This window comes from Morone saxatilis, unplaced genomic scaffold, assembly GCF_004916995.1.
Source record: "Morone saxatilis isolate NCDOM2014 unplaced genomic scaffold, NCSU_SB_2.0 Contig2, whole genome shotgun sequence".
NCBI classification, from domain to species: domain Eukaryota; kingdom Metazoa; phylum Chordata; class Actinopteri; family Moronidae; genus Morone; species Morone saxatilis.
The window spans coordinates 19399651-19417653 of NW_023339762.1; the positions used below are offsets into that span (position 1 = coordinate 19399651).

Consider the following 18003-nt stretch of genomic DNA (forward strand, 5'->3'; position numbering starts at 1 on the left):
ATTACTCCCCCCACACACACACACACACACACACACACACACACACGCACACACACAACCTCTGATTATTGGTCTCCTCTGCTTCTCCAGGACGCTAAAAGGGAAGATTGCTAAACAGTACCCAGAAGCTTTCAGCAGTGAGTCAGCTTTTTCTTTCCATTCTTCAGTTTATAAGCACAGGCAACTTTTCCAAATCATTCTTTCTAAAAATATCTCTGTTCTTCTGGCAGATATCCACGAGGCACCCAACCTGGAGGATGACGACGATGAGTTTGACCCAGTTCCACCCAGTGTTGCCAGAACTATTACAACAGCCACCTCGGAGCAGAGCACAGAGTCCTGCGACACAAGTCCAGATGTGATCTCACCCACTGTGAGCAGATGCTCTGAAGATCTCTCTCAAGAGCCGCCTGACACGCCCACCTCCGAGGTCCTAGAGACAGCCGTCCTACGGGACGAGGGCCCCGACTCTGTACCTGCAGAATAGAGCACTTTGTGAATGGATTTTTCAACCTTTAAAACTATTTTAGCTGGAGGTCATGTTGTATATTTGAGTTTGTGTTGGCCTCTGCAATATCTGATGACTTTTCCAGTCATTAATCTGGAAGAGCGTCACAACCTTGATGTTAGATGTGGCTATGAACTGTCCTTGAGGACGCTTTTGTTGGCATGCTTATTAGTCTTCTGCCTGCACAGCACTAAAACAAAGCAGATAATACTTGAAGTTGTATAGTATCTCACTATAAATGTACTGTAAATCTATGGTACTAATGGCAAACCTGAGCAAACTTCCACACTCATTATGTGATTATAAGCATATTTAATTATCTTTTATTTACTTTATTACACCTGACTGAAGGAAGAAGTCTCATACATCATCTCATATTGTCACATTGCTGCTCTGTTATTCTATGGGCTCCTATTTTTAATGCATTCATGAATATTTGCATCAGCATTTAATCTGATGCTTTACTGATCCATTTGTTTGCCTCTTCCATCTCGGGAATGTTTAATTGTCAGTGATCAGCGTCCCTGGAGCTGTCAGGGATTTAGAAAACCATTCAAGGACACATACGAGAGCTGGAAACCAGATTGCGTGAGTGGAGGATCCAACCCCTCCTTACTGCCCCTTAAAGATTTGGTGTAAAAGGGAAAGTCCGGCCTAAAGCGGACTTGTTATTTCTGTCAGATTCTTACATCTCAGTTTTTGTAGATTAGAAAAATGATTCCCCTTGAAAAGCAGAGATACAGAGTGAAGTAAAGAAGACTCATAATTGTATTGACTATTGTTAAAAATCAAAGGAATAACATACATTAATTCATACAGTTGATTTCCTACTTCAAGCTAAAGTTATTGTGGGATTGTGTCTTGAAAAATGTTTTTGGCTCAGCAAACTTTTTCCTTTTTGACTTTTAAAAACAAGTGTGTTACCGCTTTGTCATTACAACATTTTATTAACTGAATATTGTCAAGGAACTATCCTTCTTTAAGGGTAATATCAGTCCCCAGGTCATCTTATGCAGCTTCATAAGAGGCTATACTCAAGGTTAAGATAAACCAAAAAGACTGACTGTCTCTGTAGAATGTGTTGTGTGTGACTGAGATTGGCATTTAACATGTTTTAGGTCAACTGAGGTAAGCGGAGCGTCTTGTTTTGCTCCTAAACGAAGATAATATAGATGGGTGAAGAATAACCTAATAATAAAATGCTTCCTGCCAGGAAGAAACCCTCAGAATTGGTTTGTCATCTACACAATGACTCCACTTGTGCAGCTGATCTTTATTCTCCTCGACCGAGCTTTAATAAATGCTGCTGTGTAAGTCATCAAGATCTCCTGAGAACTTACGAATTATCTATCAGAAGAATTGCTTCACAAATATGTGTTTTTGGTCCTTAAATTCAGTCGAAAATAAAAGATGTGAAGAGAAAGATATTGCATTTTAAACAACACTGTAAACTGGTGTAGTCCCTCTCAAAATGCAGGAATTAGGGGCAATAAATAAGGTACATTAAACGCTGAAATACAGGGTTATGGTACTAAGTTAGATCTCCAAGATCAACTCCAGATCTGGGCGACAGTGCTAACCACTGAACCATCCTGTATGTATGCCTAAGGGATCATCATCTCATAATCCATCCATGCAGCCAAGTAACATTGTAATAGCCCAAAATACTCTACACAATGAACAGACAAGGAGAGGAACAGGTAAGGCTAGACAGGCAGCTCCTTTTTGCCCCTGGGTCCCTCATAATCTGGCCAAACAGGAGGAGCTGCAGTTTAGTGGTTTTAACCAAATAAATGTGCAAACAATGAAATTACACAAAGTAACTGCCTCATAATATTAATAGTTAATGACACATAGAGACAACCTGGGGCTTTTGGGGTCCCCGCGACTCCTCTGGAGTCTTGTGGCTGGTGACTGTTTTGCCCGGTTGGTAATCCAGTTTTGGTTAGATCAAAAGCTTCGTACATAATAGTTAAACAAAGATCCCTATGTGCACACTTGCATTGAACATTACCATTAGCCCTAGAGACCAGTAGGTTTACTGACACTCCTCAGGAAGACAGGCTTTGCTTGTTGTGTGATTTAGGTGAAACTGAGAATGAAGCTCCCCATCATTTTTTAAGTCCGAGCTGTATAATAATGTATAATTTTGTAAAATAAATGACATATTTGACCAATGTAACTGTATTTTTGGTGTCTTGTGTACACAACACGGTAAAATAAACTTAAAACAACGACATAGCTTTGAATGTAATTGAATGAAACCATGTTTTAAACCTTGTAATTCACGTTTGTAACTCCACCGACAGAGGGCGCTACGTACAAACGTGAGCAGTTTTTTTTCTCACACAATGGGGTCAAATGACAGTAACTAGCTAGTGCTCAACACACGTATCCCCCTCTCGTTTGTGGATTTATTAATGTTTGACTATAAAAAAAATAAAAAAAAATAAACCACTTTAACTGTGGACTGAGCTAACAACGAAATAACACCCCTCCACTTATTAAAGTCGCTCGCAATCATGCTGTTACCGGCTAACTACCGAGCTAACCGTCATTAACGGTAGATAACCGTCATTAACGGATAGCTCCGTTGCTAACGGGCGTCATGGGCTACGTCAGCACAAACAGGAAGACGGCGGTTAGCTACACATTCTCAACGGTCGTGCCACAGAGAAACCAACGGTTGTTTTTTGTTGTTGTTGTTTTTTAAAAAGAAAAAAAAAACCAGCTCCAAGACTTTAATGAGGGAGACACCTGAAGAGACATCGCCGCCGCTCCTAAAATGAGGAGACTGACCAAGAAGAAGGCTCTGACTCTGGTGAAGGAGCTGGACGCTTTCCCCAAAGTTCCCGAGAGCTATGTGGAGTCCACAGCCAGCGGTGGGACAGGTAACACACAGATACATAGATATAACAGCGCTTTACATGGTGGCTTCAGTTCTTCACACACACTCACTGTCGTACTCTCTGCAGTGTCTCTCATAGCGTTCACTCTCATGGCTGTGCTTGCCTTCCTGGAGTTCTTCGTGTACAGAGACACATGGATGAAGTACGAGTATGAGGTGGACAAAGACTTCAGCAGGTAAGGAGTGAATTTAAATTTAAAAACCTGTGCTAAAAATATTAAATATGTGCAGGGAGAGAAAATGAACTGGGAAAAATCTCAGAAATGTGAACGTTGCAGTAAATGTAACCATTTGCAGAGAAGTTTAAATAATGTGCCTAGAGAGTTAGAACATAATGCAGAAAATATGAAACAGCTTGCCTAGGTGAATTAATAAGGTGCAGAGAAAATTTAATAGATGTCCGAGAAGTTAAACATATGCAAAAATTAAACACGTTGCATAGTAATTAAATAAAGTGCAGAGAAATATAATGTGCCGATGAAGTTAAACAGTATGAGAGAAATTTGAAACACTTTGCATATATTATAATAAGTGCAGAGAAGATGTAAGGCTTTTGCAGGGAGATTAAATATGGTGCAGAGAAGGAAAAGTAAACTTGGGGAAAGATAGAAATTAAACGTTATGCAAAATTAACCATGTGCAGGATAAATTAAGATAATGGTGGCAGAGAAATTAAACACTTGCATAGTAATTAAATAAGTGCAGAGAAATTAAGCTTTTGCAGAGAAATTAAATATGTGCAGAGAGAGAAAATAAACTAGAAAAATAGAAATGAAACATGTGCAGGTAAGATAAGTGTTGAGAGGTTAAGCCTGAATAGCATCTATACAAATAGAAAACTATAAAAAATATGAAATAGAGCTGCAAATAGGGATAAATGTAAACNNAATTAGGCTGTCGACCAATGAATGAACGGTCCAGTGTGTAACATTGAGGAGAAACCGGTTCGCAGACAATAAATATGATTTTCATTGTAATGTTTTCATTAGCCTATAATCACCTGAATATAGGAATTGTTATGTTTCTGAAAATATACGTTTAAAATGGCACTAAAACACACTTAGAATAACTTCCCTCTTGTTCAAAATGTATCAGGAAATCAATATAGGACTGTATGCGTGTGAGCTAAACAGCTTTCAAGTCAATTTGTGACGATATTCGCGATTATTACGATGTTGGAAATTCACCACGATACATTTATTGGGGGAAAAAGGAGGGTAAGGCCTTTAAATGCCACTAAATCCAACACACTGGACCTTTTAAGACATGTATAAAAAATAGTCTTCTTGGAGCAACAGTGTGTGTTTGATATGTGTTTTAAAAAAGTATAATTTCCACGTTAAATGCTGCTTGTGCGTCTTTAACAATTCAAGATTCTACGAATATACAACTCCTACTATTACTAAAGTCCATTCTCAGTGTATTTGCGTTGGTGGCTTCACGTTTCTACATCACAGGTTTAACACTGGACCAGGATTGACTTGTAATGTCTTTTTAAAATCTTAAAATCTCTCTTAAAACCAGATTTTCAATGAGCACACAGAAACTTTCCACTTTCGCCAGATGAATGTGGAAACATGAGCGGAGGGGGACTTTAACTTTAACTGCGTCTGCTCTTCACTTACAGTAAACTGAGGATCAATGTTGACATCACAGTGGCCATGAGATGCCAATGTAAGTACAATACGGTTTGTTCATGTTTCAGCTGTAGAAAAAGCACACATTCATATTTGTTTGAGAAACAATGAGGTGTTTTTGTTTTTACTTTTGTATGTATGGTTGAATGCAGATATCGGTGCAGATGTCCTGGATCTGGCAGAGACGATGGTTGCTTCTGATGGCTTAAAATATGAACCAGTGAGTTCAGTTTTATTTACTGTATTATAACGATGGAAGGAGGAAAACATTCATTAAATCCTATTTTAAAGTTCATTTATGCTCATCTGACTTTTTTTTTGTCACATTTTAGGTCAACTTTGATCTCTCTCCACAGCAACGATTGTGGCACATGTAAGATTCATGTTTTTTACATTACAGCTATGTTATTTAAAATCCAGTTGTGATTTAGGGCTTATTTTTGTTTCACTGTGTTTCTCGCTGGCTAACGAGCCGTGTAAACTCTACATGTTCTTTTTGGGAAGATAAATTATAAGCTTAATTTTGAAATGCCGTTTCACACACTGAACTAGTTTCGTCTCTTTTCTGTCACCGTCAGGACACTTCTGCACATCCAGGAGCGTCTGAAAGTTGAGCACTCTCTCCAGGATGTAATTTTCAAGGCTGCCATAAAAGCTGCTCCTCCTGCTCAGCCTGAAAGGTACGGCATCCTCAAGAAGATAATCTTTTCAGCTTGCAGTTGAAGATGTGATACTGTGATAAAATGATTCCCCTCTGCATTGTGTTGCTCCTTTTCCCCACAGTGAGGACAGTCCCACTTCCCTTACTGCCTGCAGGATACACGGACATCTGTATGTCAACAAGGTGGCAGGAAATTTCCACGTTACGGTTGGGAAGTATGTATCTACATGGTCTATAATAAAACGTAACGATTGAATGGTACACGTACCGCTGGTGGCACGTGAGCGCCCTCCAGTGGTACGTGGAGGCATCTCAAAAATGTATCTTTTATCAAATAAATTAACTTAAAAACATATAATACTATCAAAATAATACGACATTTTGAGTGGAAATACTTAAATGAGATAGCTGATTTGTAACTTTAAATAAAAACTTGCCATCTGAGCGTGTCTGTGGCTGTCAACAGCGATAAATCTTCTTAAATAGGAATAATAGGAATAAACCTAACTTGCAAGGAAGCTGAACCCACAAGATCACAAAATCACATGGGAATCTTTGTACTGTGTTACTGAACCAATCAGTGGCCTTTGAGGAAGTAGTGGTAGCTGAAGGGATGTGTAGAGGTTCGTTATACCAGAACTGGAGAGTTGTTTCTTCATTAAAAAAGGAGCAAACGACGCTACTGAAGGCTTTTCTTGATGAAAAAGGTGTTTTCACTCTCACTCCTGACTGAAAGTGTTTGCCCCTTTTCCAAACAGTTTGGAGTCACAAACAGTCGGATGACAAAAATCTCGCCTCCTGCATTAACTCTCTTCAGCTGCGTGCCGAAACCATTGTTTTTTTTGTGTTTGGAGAGCCTTAACAAAGAATTAGACCTGACCGTGTTGTATCAGTGTGCGACCTCTGACCTTTTCATCCCCTGCACAGGTCCATCCCACATCCCAGAGGACACGCCCATCTCGCTGCACTAGTTAGCCATGACAGTGAGTTCATCACCGTTTTTGATAAAACACACACACATCTACTTCACGTGCACTCTTTGGTCGCTTGGTGACGATTTTCGCTCCGTCCATTAAAGTCGTGGTTGCTCTGACACACTCGATGATGATGATGATGATGACGACGACGGTTAATTGTTTTGGTTTGTTGTGTTACAGCTTACAACTTCTCTCACCGGATTGACCACCTGTCCTTTGGAGAAGCGATTCCTGGCATTATCAGCCCTCTGGACGGCACAGAGAAGATCTCTATCGATCGTACGTCTGCTTTGTCAAACATGAATCAGATTTTTAGTGTGTATCTCTTTTCACTGATGCACTTTTTATGCACCGTGTTGTTTGTTTGGTTATTATCTCTAGCTAACCACATGTTTCAGTACTTCATCACCATCGTGCCCACCAAACTGAAGACGTACAAAGTGTCTGCAGAAACACATCAGTACTCCGTCACTGAGCAGGTAGGTTTAATCATGTTTTTATATTTGTGTCGTACGGTATGTATCAGTATGGGGACTATGTAAATGCATTCCTCTTGTTGTTTCTGCAGGACCGAGCGATAAACCATGCGGCCGGCAGCCATGGAGTCTCAGGGATCTTTATGAAATACGATATCAGCTCACTAATGGTCAAAGTCACCGAGCAGCACATGCCTCTCTGGCAGTTTCTTATCAGACTCTGTGGCATCATCGGAGGCATTTTCTCTACCACAGGTGCAAACTCTCTTTCAAAAACACTTGTAATATGTTTCAGATGCATTTCTAAAGGACAATACTGGAGCTTTATCATGTTTTAGACCTTAAATTAAGTGCTGACTGCTTTTTTTTAGTATACTCTAACAACATTTTTAGATTTGCTTTCCTGACATCCAGGTGGCCACCGGGTGCTTTGATTTATTAATTTAACTACAGTATGAAAATCAACTAGCAGACACTTAAAACGTGGTATTATCCATCACAATGAACCTGTTTTTTTCTTTAGCTAGATTTATTCTTTAGTCCCATTAATGCAAAAATATCTTTGTATTCAAGTATTCGAGTCATAGAGTCACAAACAGCTTTGACGGCTTTAAATACATACAGTAGATTACTGTATGTACTTAAAGTCGTAAAGTAGCAATCTACATAAGCAGTATTTATGGTTGCTTATTATTTATCTGTCGGTTTATTTTTTTTTAGCCCATGAATTAAACAATTTTCTGTCGCTAATTATCTAATCCTGGATGTTAGAGCATCCCACAAACACCTGAACACCTCAAATGTTTATTAAATCTGCATTACCATAGATTAACTTACTCAGAAACAAGTCCTGCAAGTTTATTTTCACTCTGGCATGAACGGAAAACAACTGAAGGGAGAAAAACAACCTAAAAACATAATTGGATTCTTTGGAAACAATATCACATTTTTATTGTGGTTCCTACCTTTAGATGGTTTAGATCTAAAATCTACACAACATGTAGTTAATGGGCTGAATCACACATTGCTTGTTTTAAAGACCCAAAGCTCCATTTGTTTACCATGTAAAGCAGGTTTTAAGATTTTTACTTTTGTTTTATCATCTATTCCAGTAAATAGTGAGAAAAATCCTCATTTAAAACAGAGTTGCCAGATATTCTCACGGAAATATTAAAGATAATGGGAGGAGGTGATGAATGAATTGTCATTAACTGTCCCAAAAAAGAGAGTTACTGGAAAGCTAGAGGTTTAAATTGTAGAGGAATAATTCTTCTTGTGAGGGTTCAATCTTAAAAAAACTGGAGTTAAACGCTCATAAAAAGGCAAATCATTCTTATATATTATTTATCGATGTATGTGAGCATAGAAACATAAATTTGTCACACAGACATGCACACTGACTCTCTTTCTCTCTCGTAGGAATGGTCCACAGTATGGTAGGATTCTTAGTGGATGTAATTTGCTGCCGTTTCCAAATGGGAATCTACAGACATCTTAAGGTAAGCCATTAATATGACCATTAACCTTGTAGACACGATCCAATCTGAATGGAAATATAACTAAAAGAGTGACAATTTATTTTAAAAAACTGTTAGTTTATCATTTTTCTGTTCTCTTTTCTCAGGAGGCTCCTCCGAATGAGCAGGCGAACAGTGAAACCCCGGTTCCTACTGAAAGCTACACTCAATAACAATAATGTGAGTCTTTACAAGTGACAGCTCACCGTATTGGCCTAACCCACTACACAGCAATGAGATGCTGAGAACATGTTTACAAGTTGTTTTATTATCTGCCTGCTTTGTTCAGAAATGTGTAAATATTTGTATGATTTAAAAAAAATAATAATAAGATTTGTTATCAGATGTAAGATTCACTGTATTCAATACCTCCACTAATTATCTGTGACTGGACAGCAGGCTAAACACAAATTATTCACAACATTATTGTATATCTGACTTCATTAAATAGATGGTTCCTGGTGTTAGAGCTCTCATGGTGCACATATATACCGCTGTTTATTCTTATTTTGGCTAATTAGACCTTTTCTCAGGGTTTTGTGGTTGTGTATGTTTGACATCTGTCTGAAAGATAACATGTGGAAGAGACATTTTTCTGATTCTTTCATGTAGTTTGGTGACTCCCTGCATACGTCTGCTCAGCTTCAAGCTGAAAGAGGCCTAATCAGGAACAAAGTAAAGTATCTGTGTGTGTGCTGAGGGCCTTTTTCTTTTAAAGGGGAAATGTGTGAAAAGACTGGAAGGGTTTTTAATTGTTCCACAAGTGTGCCTGTGTGTAAATGATTATTGCAAATGAGGCTGATTTGTAAAATAAAGTACGCTTTCGACTTGATTCATTATTATTTACCTTGTCTCTATTATATTCTGGTATAGTCTCACAAACGGTTATTTTCATTAACGATTAATATGTTTATTATTAGTTTGATTGGTCTGTAAAATATCCCCAAAAAGAGTCCAAGGTTATGTCTAATTGTCTTGTTTTGTCAAACCATCATGCTTCAAAAACTCAATTTGGAATGAAAAAAGCAGCAAAACTTCACATTTGAGAAGCTGGAAGCTGACTGTATTTACTATTTTTGCTCTGCTAAACGATTGATTATCAAAATTATAGAGATTAATTGTCCAGTTGTTTTTTTTAAAAAACATTTCTGGTTGTAATATTCAATAAAACAATCTCTAGAAAAGAATATTTTACACCATGTCAAGAGTTTATTTGACAGTATTTCAGAATATCTTTCAGTAAACAAGTTTTTTGTTTTTTAGCAAAATGTAATATATCAGTACTGTCGCATTTCATAAAAATAGTTGTTCACGTCTTTGAAACTACAGTATCAATGATACAGTAAACCATATTTGTAGGAATACAGCTGTACAAGGTGAATAGTACACAATTAACACTACACAGTTATACTTGATCTCAATGGGGATTTATGAACGTGCCATCCTTCACAGGTTCCAATAAAGCAGTTTTTTGTTTCTGTATACAAAATCACTCAGAGCAGGCAGGGGGACGGCCTGGACGGAGACAGAGGGCTGGATGACATATTCTTTCACCTTTTCTGAACTTTGACATTTGTACATACAGTAAACACATTTCTACAGCCCAAAGGCATATTGTCATGCTCCTCGCTAACGTGTTAACCAGTTAAAACCCGTGAACCACAGTCGGCTCAGAAACATCCAGATCACGTTTTTTTTACTCAGAAACCACTATGGGTCAAGATCCGTCTTGATGATTCTTTATGCACAAGGTCTTACCAGTGTCCCAGTCTGCAGGTGCATTGTCTCGCTTAAAGCAGTTTACCAGTAGGACTAATATACCAGTTCACAAGCTTGAATGTGCCATCGTGCTGCATTCAGTCAAATAATGACATTGCATTGTGATTTTTCTTTTTTTTTTTAAACTCAACTTGCTCCTCTAAAAGCTCTGCTCTCATTAAAAATGAATCATCAAACATCTTGTGGAGAGAAATGGATGACAAATGGATCAATGCAGACGGATAGTGACGTCATCTCCGGGTGTCTTGGTTTAATAGCAGCATGCCTCGACTCTGCCGGTAACAAAACTTTATGATCAAACGCACGTTTTCAATGCGTTTGTGTTTCGCAGATCGTCTAAAGTCTTGTGGTCCAGATTCAGCGAGCACTGGTTCTTCCTGCAACAATGCAACACAGGAACAGACAAATAAAGCTGAAATGAGCCTCCACTTTGATAATGACCCAGTCTGGATAAACTTTCACCACTCAACTCTCTAAGAAGAGGATGTAATGCTACAGGCTACATTTGATCCCCTTTTAAGAACTTAGGGGACAAAGGGCAATCATTGACATTGATAAACTATACAGCTGAGTGCATCAAGATAACCGTATATACTGCTCGGTGTTAAGTCTGAAGAAAACAGGCTCCACAACTGATATGTGCGCTTGGTCACGAACATCTGTTTTGCATTCAGTTCCCAAAACAAATCAGCTCTGCATTAGTTTGAGTAAGGCACTCCGCCCCACCTCATAACCATCGGCCTCCCCTTCCCCAACACCGATGCCCCTCTCCCACAGTGATGTGGTACACTTAGCACAGTAAAAGGCATAGAAATGGGAAATACAGACAGGACAAAATCCCTTCTGTTGAGAATTTAAATGAATACAACACAGCTTATAATTCTGCACAATGACTGCATGGTTGAGTTGTGATCAAGTTGTGTACATAACTCAGAACAGTATTATGAGTCCTTACTAAGCCAACTGTTTTCAGTCACTCAAAAGTTCAATTTGATGGGGAGAGAAAAAAAAAAGATCTTTTTGACTCACATGAGTACCAACTGGTCAGCTCCACAGAGGATATCCTCTCTATATTCTACCTCTAAAAGACGTGAGTCCCTGTATAATGACATGGTGGTTTATATCCATGCACACGACCACTGCCTCCCTCAGTGGTCTGGATTTGGTGACTTGCACAGTCTTTGATATGTAGTTATAGACGAGGCCTTGGAAATAGTCATCCTAAAATACTGTTCTGTTGTTTTGTTTTTTGTCTTTTCTTTACAATGTATCTAACTACAACACTGCCTCAAAAAAAAACACCAACAGGTATGTTTTTGAGATTACCAAATGTACATATTTTTCACATCTTTACATTTACAGTATATGATATATTGGTAGGCATGTGAGATCTAACATATGTCGGGTTAACCAGGCTGTCACTTGGGTCAGTGCCATGTCCTCCAGGAATATCAGTGTCTCTGCCTCCCTCTTTGACAGATTTGTAGTCTCACTCTTCCTACTACACAGAGAAAATGGAGCAAAAGTAAATCTCTTGGATGTGCATATGTCTCTCTCCCATCTGAGGTTACGTTGCACTAACCAATCTGAGCCAGATTCGGTCGGGCAGTTAAAGGTACGCTTCGAAAAAACAGCTCCACTCAGAATCAGACATCGTTGCTCCATCTGTGATTAGAACATTAACTGTTGCATCTGAGGGTCCAAAATGCCTACATATTGAGCAGTCCCCATCAGTTTTATACTGTATGTTACAATAGCTGTAAAGTTCCTCTGTTTTTTAAGGTGGTGGGTGTAATAATTCTCTTGTAAGAACAAATGAAACATAAAATATGATCTCAGAAGTAGATGGAGAAGAAAACGGGACAGAAAGAGAGGGGCGAGGGAGATTAACTGTTTTTCTCAGATATCCGATGGTGAACTGAATGAGGAGCCAGACAATGTGATCCGGTCCAAACCAGCGAGATCCATTCTACCTGCTTACTGTGGAGGTCCAGGACCTCAGGGTGCCAGGCAGTTTGTCAGACCCAGGGACGTTCCAGGGCCCAGGGGAGGCTGCTGCGCTCCTCGGAGGAGGATCTTCCATGGTTTTAGAGGGGCAGCAGAGCCCACTGTGGCCACTGGCCCTCTCATCTTCTCTGGGGAACAGACCTCTGGACACCAGCCTCTCCTGGAGGCTGACATGTCCGTCTCCACTGCCTAGAGAGGCTCCATTAAAATTCACACTCACATACGGGTCCCAGGGCCAGACAGTGCTCATCGCCTGTGTGTGCAGGCCCTTTCTCTCACAGCAGGGGGAGCAAGTGTCCCTCTGCCTTTCTCTTCTTTCAACAGACCTCCCCAGGACAGCTTTGGGAGGCAAAGCCCGAGGCTGTCTGTCGCCTGGTCCACAGTCCACCTCTCCAGACCCCTGAGGGGTTCCCTGCCCCCTGGTGATGCACTTCTGCTGGGTGGACCTGCCACCTGTAGCCCCTCTAATGGAGCTGTGGTCTGTCAGCTGTGGAGCTTTGTCTGCCATGCACACTGTGGCCTCTAGAGGGAGCTGATGAGGGGAGTCTGGGGCTGAGGCTGGATGGGATGAGAGCAATGGATTCTGGTGGGTTTCGAGGGTCACTTCCTGCAGGGCAGAGTGGGTTGTAGAAAGGGAATCCCAGGGGCCGGCACAGTCTGTCAGGGAAGAAACAAAACATGCTCAGGTGGACTGAGATAAAAGCAGAGTGGCACAAACCACCATGCACATGCACACAGAGAGAGTAAGAAAGATGTACACATCAAAACAATTTAACACCACATCCTAATATAACATCAGGCATACTTGCATGCAAATATGTGTGAGCAGCACACACCTGACCATGTAGGCCTCTATGATACTCCTAAGGCCTAATCTACACTACTTCAAGAAAAACATCGTCATGGGCGACAGGATTCACTCAGTGATCGAAAACATATTTGTAGTTATGTGACAGACTGATTCTGAGCAGATTGACTTCACACAGTCTACTTCACAGCCCTCTTCAGGATGATACAATTTCATCTGGAGGGTCACTTCAAACCATATTGCTCTATTACTACAACACACTTCAAGCACCCGCACACACACACACGGACACGCACATGGCTGCTATTTATCCATGCATTAACTCGTGATCATGCATAGACGCATGCATGCCTAGAGCACAGCTACACTGCACACATATTAATCAGTATAGAGAGAGAGAGACATGCAGTTTTTCACAAACCGTGTCTTTAGAGTGGCCCATTAGGAAGAAATAGGGGGAGCTTAGTGTGTCACCTTTCATGCACATGGAGAGGTTGGAAGGTACCATTCCTGAGGGAAGGCAAGTAAAAGCCTATACCAATCATTAGACTTAAAGCAGAGGGGCTACAACACACGAAGAGCTAGTGTGTTATTTTACTGTTGGATCAAAATACTTTTTCACATAAAGACAAGTTTAATTTCTGATGACAGAAGACAAGACTGCGGAGCGACGAGTAAAATGCAGAAGATATTAATGCATGTTAATATGTTCTTGAGTAAAACATATAGCATTTGCAAGAAGAAAGCCATTCTGGTTAAAAAACAGTAATGTTGAATCTCAAACAATGAATCTCTAGTATGAAAGTGAGAGAGAGATCAGGTGAGAGCCTAAAGAGAGAGAAAAAGTTGGACATTTAGAGACTTTGTGCCAGGAAAACCCACCATATTCTGGCACCTGTCCTGTGCCTCGCTTTAGCAGCAGCCTGACCCGCCTGCCTCCCGCCTTGATGAGTTCAATGGCGCGGGCGTGAGTCATGTCCCGAGTGCTGTCTCCGTTAATCTCTATGATCTGATCCCCTACCTGGAGGAGAGACACAGAGGACAGGGTCGATTTCTGTCAGCCTGTGTTTGTCCACGGAAAGTTGACATGCACGGTCTTTTGCTGGTGAGTAACTTGGGAATAAGTGCCATTAAGTGCCTTGTTCAAGCGCACCTGAACAGAAGTTGTTCTAGGTGAGTGGAGGGTTATACTGAGTTCACATGCACTTATACTTACTTACTTTGCCCGTTTCCTAACCTTTAAACTATGTCTGCCCCATGAAGAAGATGGGGCAGAAAGTAAATTAACATCCACAAAAAGAAGGAGTTACAGATGATGAGCATAGCAATCTACATTTCTTCAACAAAACACTGACAGCAATTCCAATCATCTCCCAAAGGCTTTTTAACTGTGTCTTCATCATCTCATCCATGACGTCTCACCCTCATCCTTCCATTACGTATCGCAGGACCATCCTCAGCAAGGCGCAACACAAATAGGTCCATCTTGTACTCTCTGCCCCCGCGGATACTGAAGCCAAAACCCTTTGTGCTTTTCTCCAGCTCCACCGTGAAGTAATCAAAATCCTGCAGAAGAAATTTAGACAACTTGCAACAAACTCTTTGCAAATAACAGTATATGCCCATTTTGCCGGAAAAAAAAGATTATTAACACCCTCTAAACACTCGATGCTCAGCTTGAGCAAATAGTTCTTGGTCTAGCTGTACCTGTGGTCTGAAGTCAGCAGGGATCCCCAGAGGGAACTGTGCAGCTGCAGGGTGCTGTCTGAAGTCCAGCAGACCAGGTGGGTGTCTGTAGTCCAGCGTCGGGGGCTGTCGATAATCAGTAACCGGTGGGTGACGATAGTCTACAGGAGGCTGCCTGTAATCAGTGAATGGAGGATGGCGGAAGTCAGGTTTGACGTCCTGTCTGGCTTTTACCTCTGACCTGTGAGGAGAAAGCAACATAATTAGAGGAGAGAGTTTGTGTCATGATGTAGAGAGCATTGTTTGGTGTCCTGCACACAACCTCACATGTCTTCTCTTGAGAGTGGAGAGTGTCCCTCACGGTGTAGATTTTTGGGTAAAGTAACGTTGGAGCTTAATTTGCCATGTGAAGGAAGACAGTGCAAGGATTACTGAGTATTTGCAGCTGAGGATGCTCGCCACAAAGGGGATGGAAATATCACTCTGTGTTTTGAAACTTTTATCACATACCCGCTTGTAAAATGGGCATAAATCCACAGCTCTGGGAGTGCTTCTCTGAGTGTCTTGATCTGAGACTCACATACACACACACGCGCCCATGCATGCACTCATACTTTCATAGTTTTGACATGGAACAGGGCCTGATCACTGGGTTCCTGCATTATAGAAGAGATACTTTAATGTAAATTATTCACTGACACCGTAAGAGCTAAGTGGTGTTACGCAACAAGGTAGAAACCAGCCTAAGACTGGGAGTCTGACTGAGGCAAAAACTGTCAGCAGTCCCAGGTTTCCTCCTGAACTTAATAGCATGCAAGGAGATGATGGCACCCTCTCATCTTTGTACACAGTTTGATATCTGTTGCCTTTGAAGACTACTGCTTCTACTTTTTCCAGGAACTCTTTGCAGTCACCACAGCGTGCTACGAGTCTTACAAAATGCTCCTGCTGAGTCCAAACGAGAACACCCCTCTAAGTGCCGTTTTACCTGCCGTCGTGGAGGTAGAGGTGTGGAGGGAGGCCGGAGGGCTGAGTTACTGGGCTCTGCTGGGTTCCAGCTGGTGCAGGCTGGGAGGCTGCTGGTGCAGGAGGGCCAGTCACTGTTTGGCATGTCTGAGCTGGTATCTGGCCAGTCTGGGCAGGTGCTTGACCTGTCTGAGTGGCCGTTTGGCCAGGCAGGGTGCCTCCTTGGCCTGGCTGGGCTACAGGGCTGGGCTGGGTCTGGGGGCTGTGTTTCTGGGTCATGGGGCTCTGCTTCTCTGAGCTGGGGCCAGAATGGGAACCTGTAATGGACAGAAGGTGAGTGTGGAAAATGTCAATCTCTGTGTGAAGAGAGGGCTTTAGAAGTAAGACAAAATAAAAAATAAAAATATATATAAAATAGATAAAGAAAATCTGCTAAGGATGCAGAAGACTGCAGTGCTGTTGTAGAATTTTCTGAAATGCATTTAGGAAAACGACTGAAGTATCAGCTGTATAACTTAAAGGGGCCTCATAACCTTTAGCTCTACAAAGCTAGATCTGGCTGAAGATTATTTGTTTGTCACCACAGCCAAAGCAGTTCGGGAACATCACTCCTCCCAACCTCATGCTCCTTTCTGGCTTATTATATGTAAAACCTTTACAGGACTAAAATAAAATGCATTCATATAAGATGAAGGTTTGACTTCGGGGAGTTTTTTTCATAAAGTACAAAGGGAAAACTAAACAAGATAACAATATATGATTTCATGTCACATACAAACACTTACCCTCCTCTGGTATGATGTGCAGTGTGACTGTTAGCCCAGCATCTTTAATGAGCTTGACAATGTCTGCGTGCGGCATGCTGATGATGGACTGTCCGTTCACAGCGAGGATCCGGTCGCCCACCTTCAGCTTGCCACATCGGTCGGCAGGGCTGCCCTCGATGATACGTCCTATTTTATGAGGCACAGCTGGAAACAGGCAATAACAAGGTGATTGTCAACGGTAATTTTGAAGAAAGATGTAAAAACAGCACTGACAAAACTTAATTCTGAAGTGGAAAGAATAACATTAAAATTTGTTTTACAACATGAAACAGTTTGGAAGAAGGCAGCCACTTTTTAAAATTACAGGTCCAAATATTGTTATTCCTAATGAAGCTATGTCATGCACAGAAGCACACCGGCTAAGACATGTAATTTATAAGACTGAATCACTATTTTATAGCAATAACATCTAAAAAAAAAAATGTTTTTTTCAGCTCTTTTCACACAGATAAAGATAGAAAACTGAAGATTTCCACTTCAATTCCACATTTTTGGACCCACCAAGCTGAGAAAATCCCTGAGGGACTGCTGAACATGCACCATTACATCCTGAACTAATGTTTGATATTATAATGACTACTGTATATTAGACCCACTGTTCGGGTATTCATATTCCTAGGTGTATGCAGAAACCTAAAGGGGGTGTCATGAATTTAGGCATACGATTCTTAGAAGAAAACACAACTGGCAAAATATCTTCTAAATATATTTAAAATGATTATTTAAATGGTTTTTAAATTAAAACAGTAGAAAAAAACCTTAATCACTCTAGGACAGTCCCCACTGTTGTCATCAGGATTTACAAATCACCATTTGTGTTCAGTTACAACCTTTAAACCCCAGACAGAAGCAACTCACTGATGACGGTGGCATTCTCCGGTCTGTTCAGGGAGCTGATGATGACGAAGCCGAAGCCCTCATTCTCCTTGCGGTGAATTACCACATCACTGGTCTGCAGAGCAGATGCCTCTGGAGGAGAGGTGGCAGCGGGGACGGCGACCGCCGGAGGGCCTGAAGCAGAGGCTGCATCGCTACGTGGGGAGCTGTGTTGTGTCGACACCGAGCCGGGGCTGCGGCCATTCACAGGACACGGTTCACCTGGAAGAAAGGGAGCCAGGAAGGAGATGATAGGATGAGTCCAAAATAGCAGCTCTGTTACTGTAAAACGTGACCAATTTACTCTCAATGGCTATTTTAAAGCTTGGCTTAAGATATAGCCATTAGAGAATTCCTAGAACAGTGCACT

General features: G+C 41.1%; 3 protein-coding genes across 3 annotated transcripts in view; 2 read left to right on the forward strand and 1 right to left on the reverse strand.

The window, feature by feature from the left end:
- The window catches only part of kxd1 (KxDL motif containing 1), a 2783-nt gene extending 1059 nt beyond the window's left edge, over positions 1 to 1724 (forward strand). Inside the window, exons 4-5 of the mRNA XM_035665611.1 lie at positions 91 to 137; positions 231 to 1724. Of these exons, the coding sequence (XP_035521504.1) occupies positions 91 to 137; positions 231 to 487 (304 nt within the window). The 3' untranslated portion in view covers positions 488 to 1724. The remainder of the gene's footprint in view (positions 1 to 90; positions 138 to 230) is intronic.
- A 1214-nt stretch (positions 1725 to 2938) lies between these two features.
- On the forward strand, positions 2939 to 9516 carry ergic2 (ERGIC and golgi 2; the record flags this gene model as incomplete). Its single annotated transcript, XM_035664540.1, is given in 13 exon segments — positions 2939 to 3399; positions 3484 to 3592; positions 5044 to 5090; positions 5206 to 5273; positions 5386 to 5426; positions 5632 to 5733; positions 5837 to 5929; positions 6642 to 6697; positions 6872 to 6970; positions 7073 to 7170; positions 7260 to 7422; positions 8587 to 8666; positions 8792 to 9516. Coding segments are annotated over 13 exon segments (1128 nt in total). The 3' UTR covers positions 8858 to 9516.
- Positions 9517 to 12236: 2720 nt separating this feature from the next.
- The window catches only part of LOC118330405 (membrane-associated guanylate kinase, WW and PDZ domain-containing protein 2-like), a 76509-nt gene continuing 70742 nt past the window's right edge, over positions 12237 to 18003 (reverse strand). Inside the window, exons 15-21 of the mRNA XM_035664912.1 lie at positions 17616 to 17855; positions 16716 to 16901; positions 15953 to 16247; positions 14986 to 15205; positions 14701 to 14844; positions 14161 to 14299; positions 12237 to 13127 (exon numbers count right to left, since the gene is read on the reverse strand). Coding sequence (XP_035520805.1) covers positions 12433 to 13127; positions 14161 to 14299; positions 14701 to 14844; positions 14986 to 15205; positions 15953 to 16247; positions 16716 to 16901; positions 17616 to 17855 — 1919 coding nt within the window. The 3' untranslated portion in view covers positions 12237 to 12432. The remainder of the gene's footprint in view (positions 13128 to 14160; positions 14300 to 14700; positions 14845 to 14985; positions 15206 to 15952; positions 16248 to 16715; positions 16902 to 17615; positions 17856 to 18003) is intronic.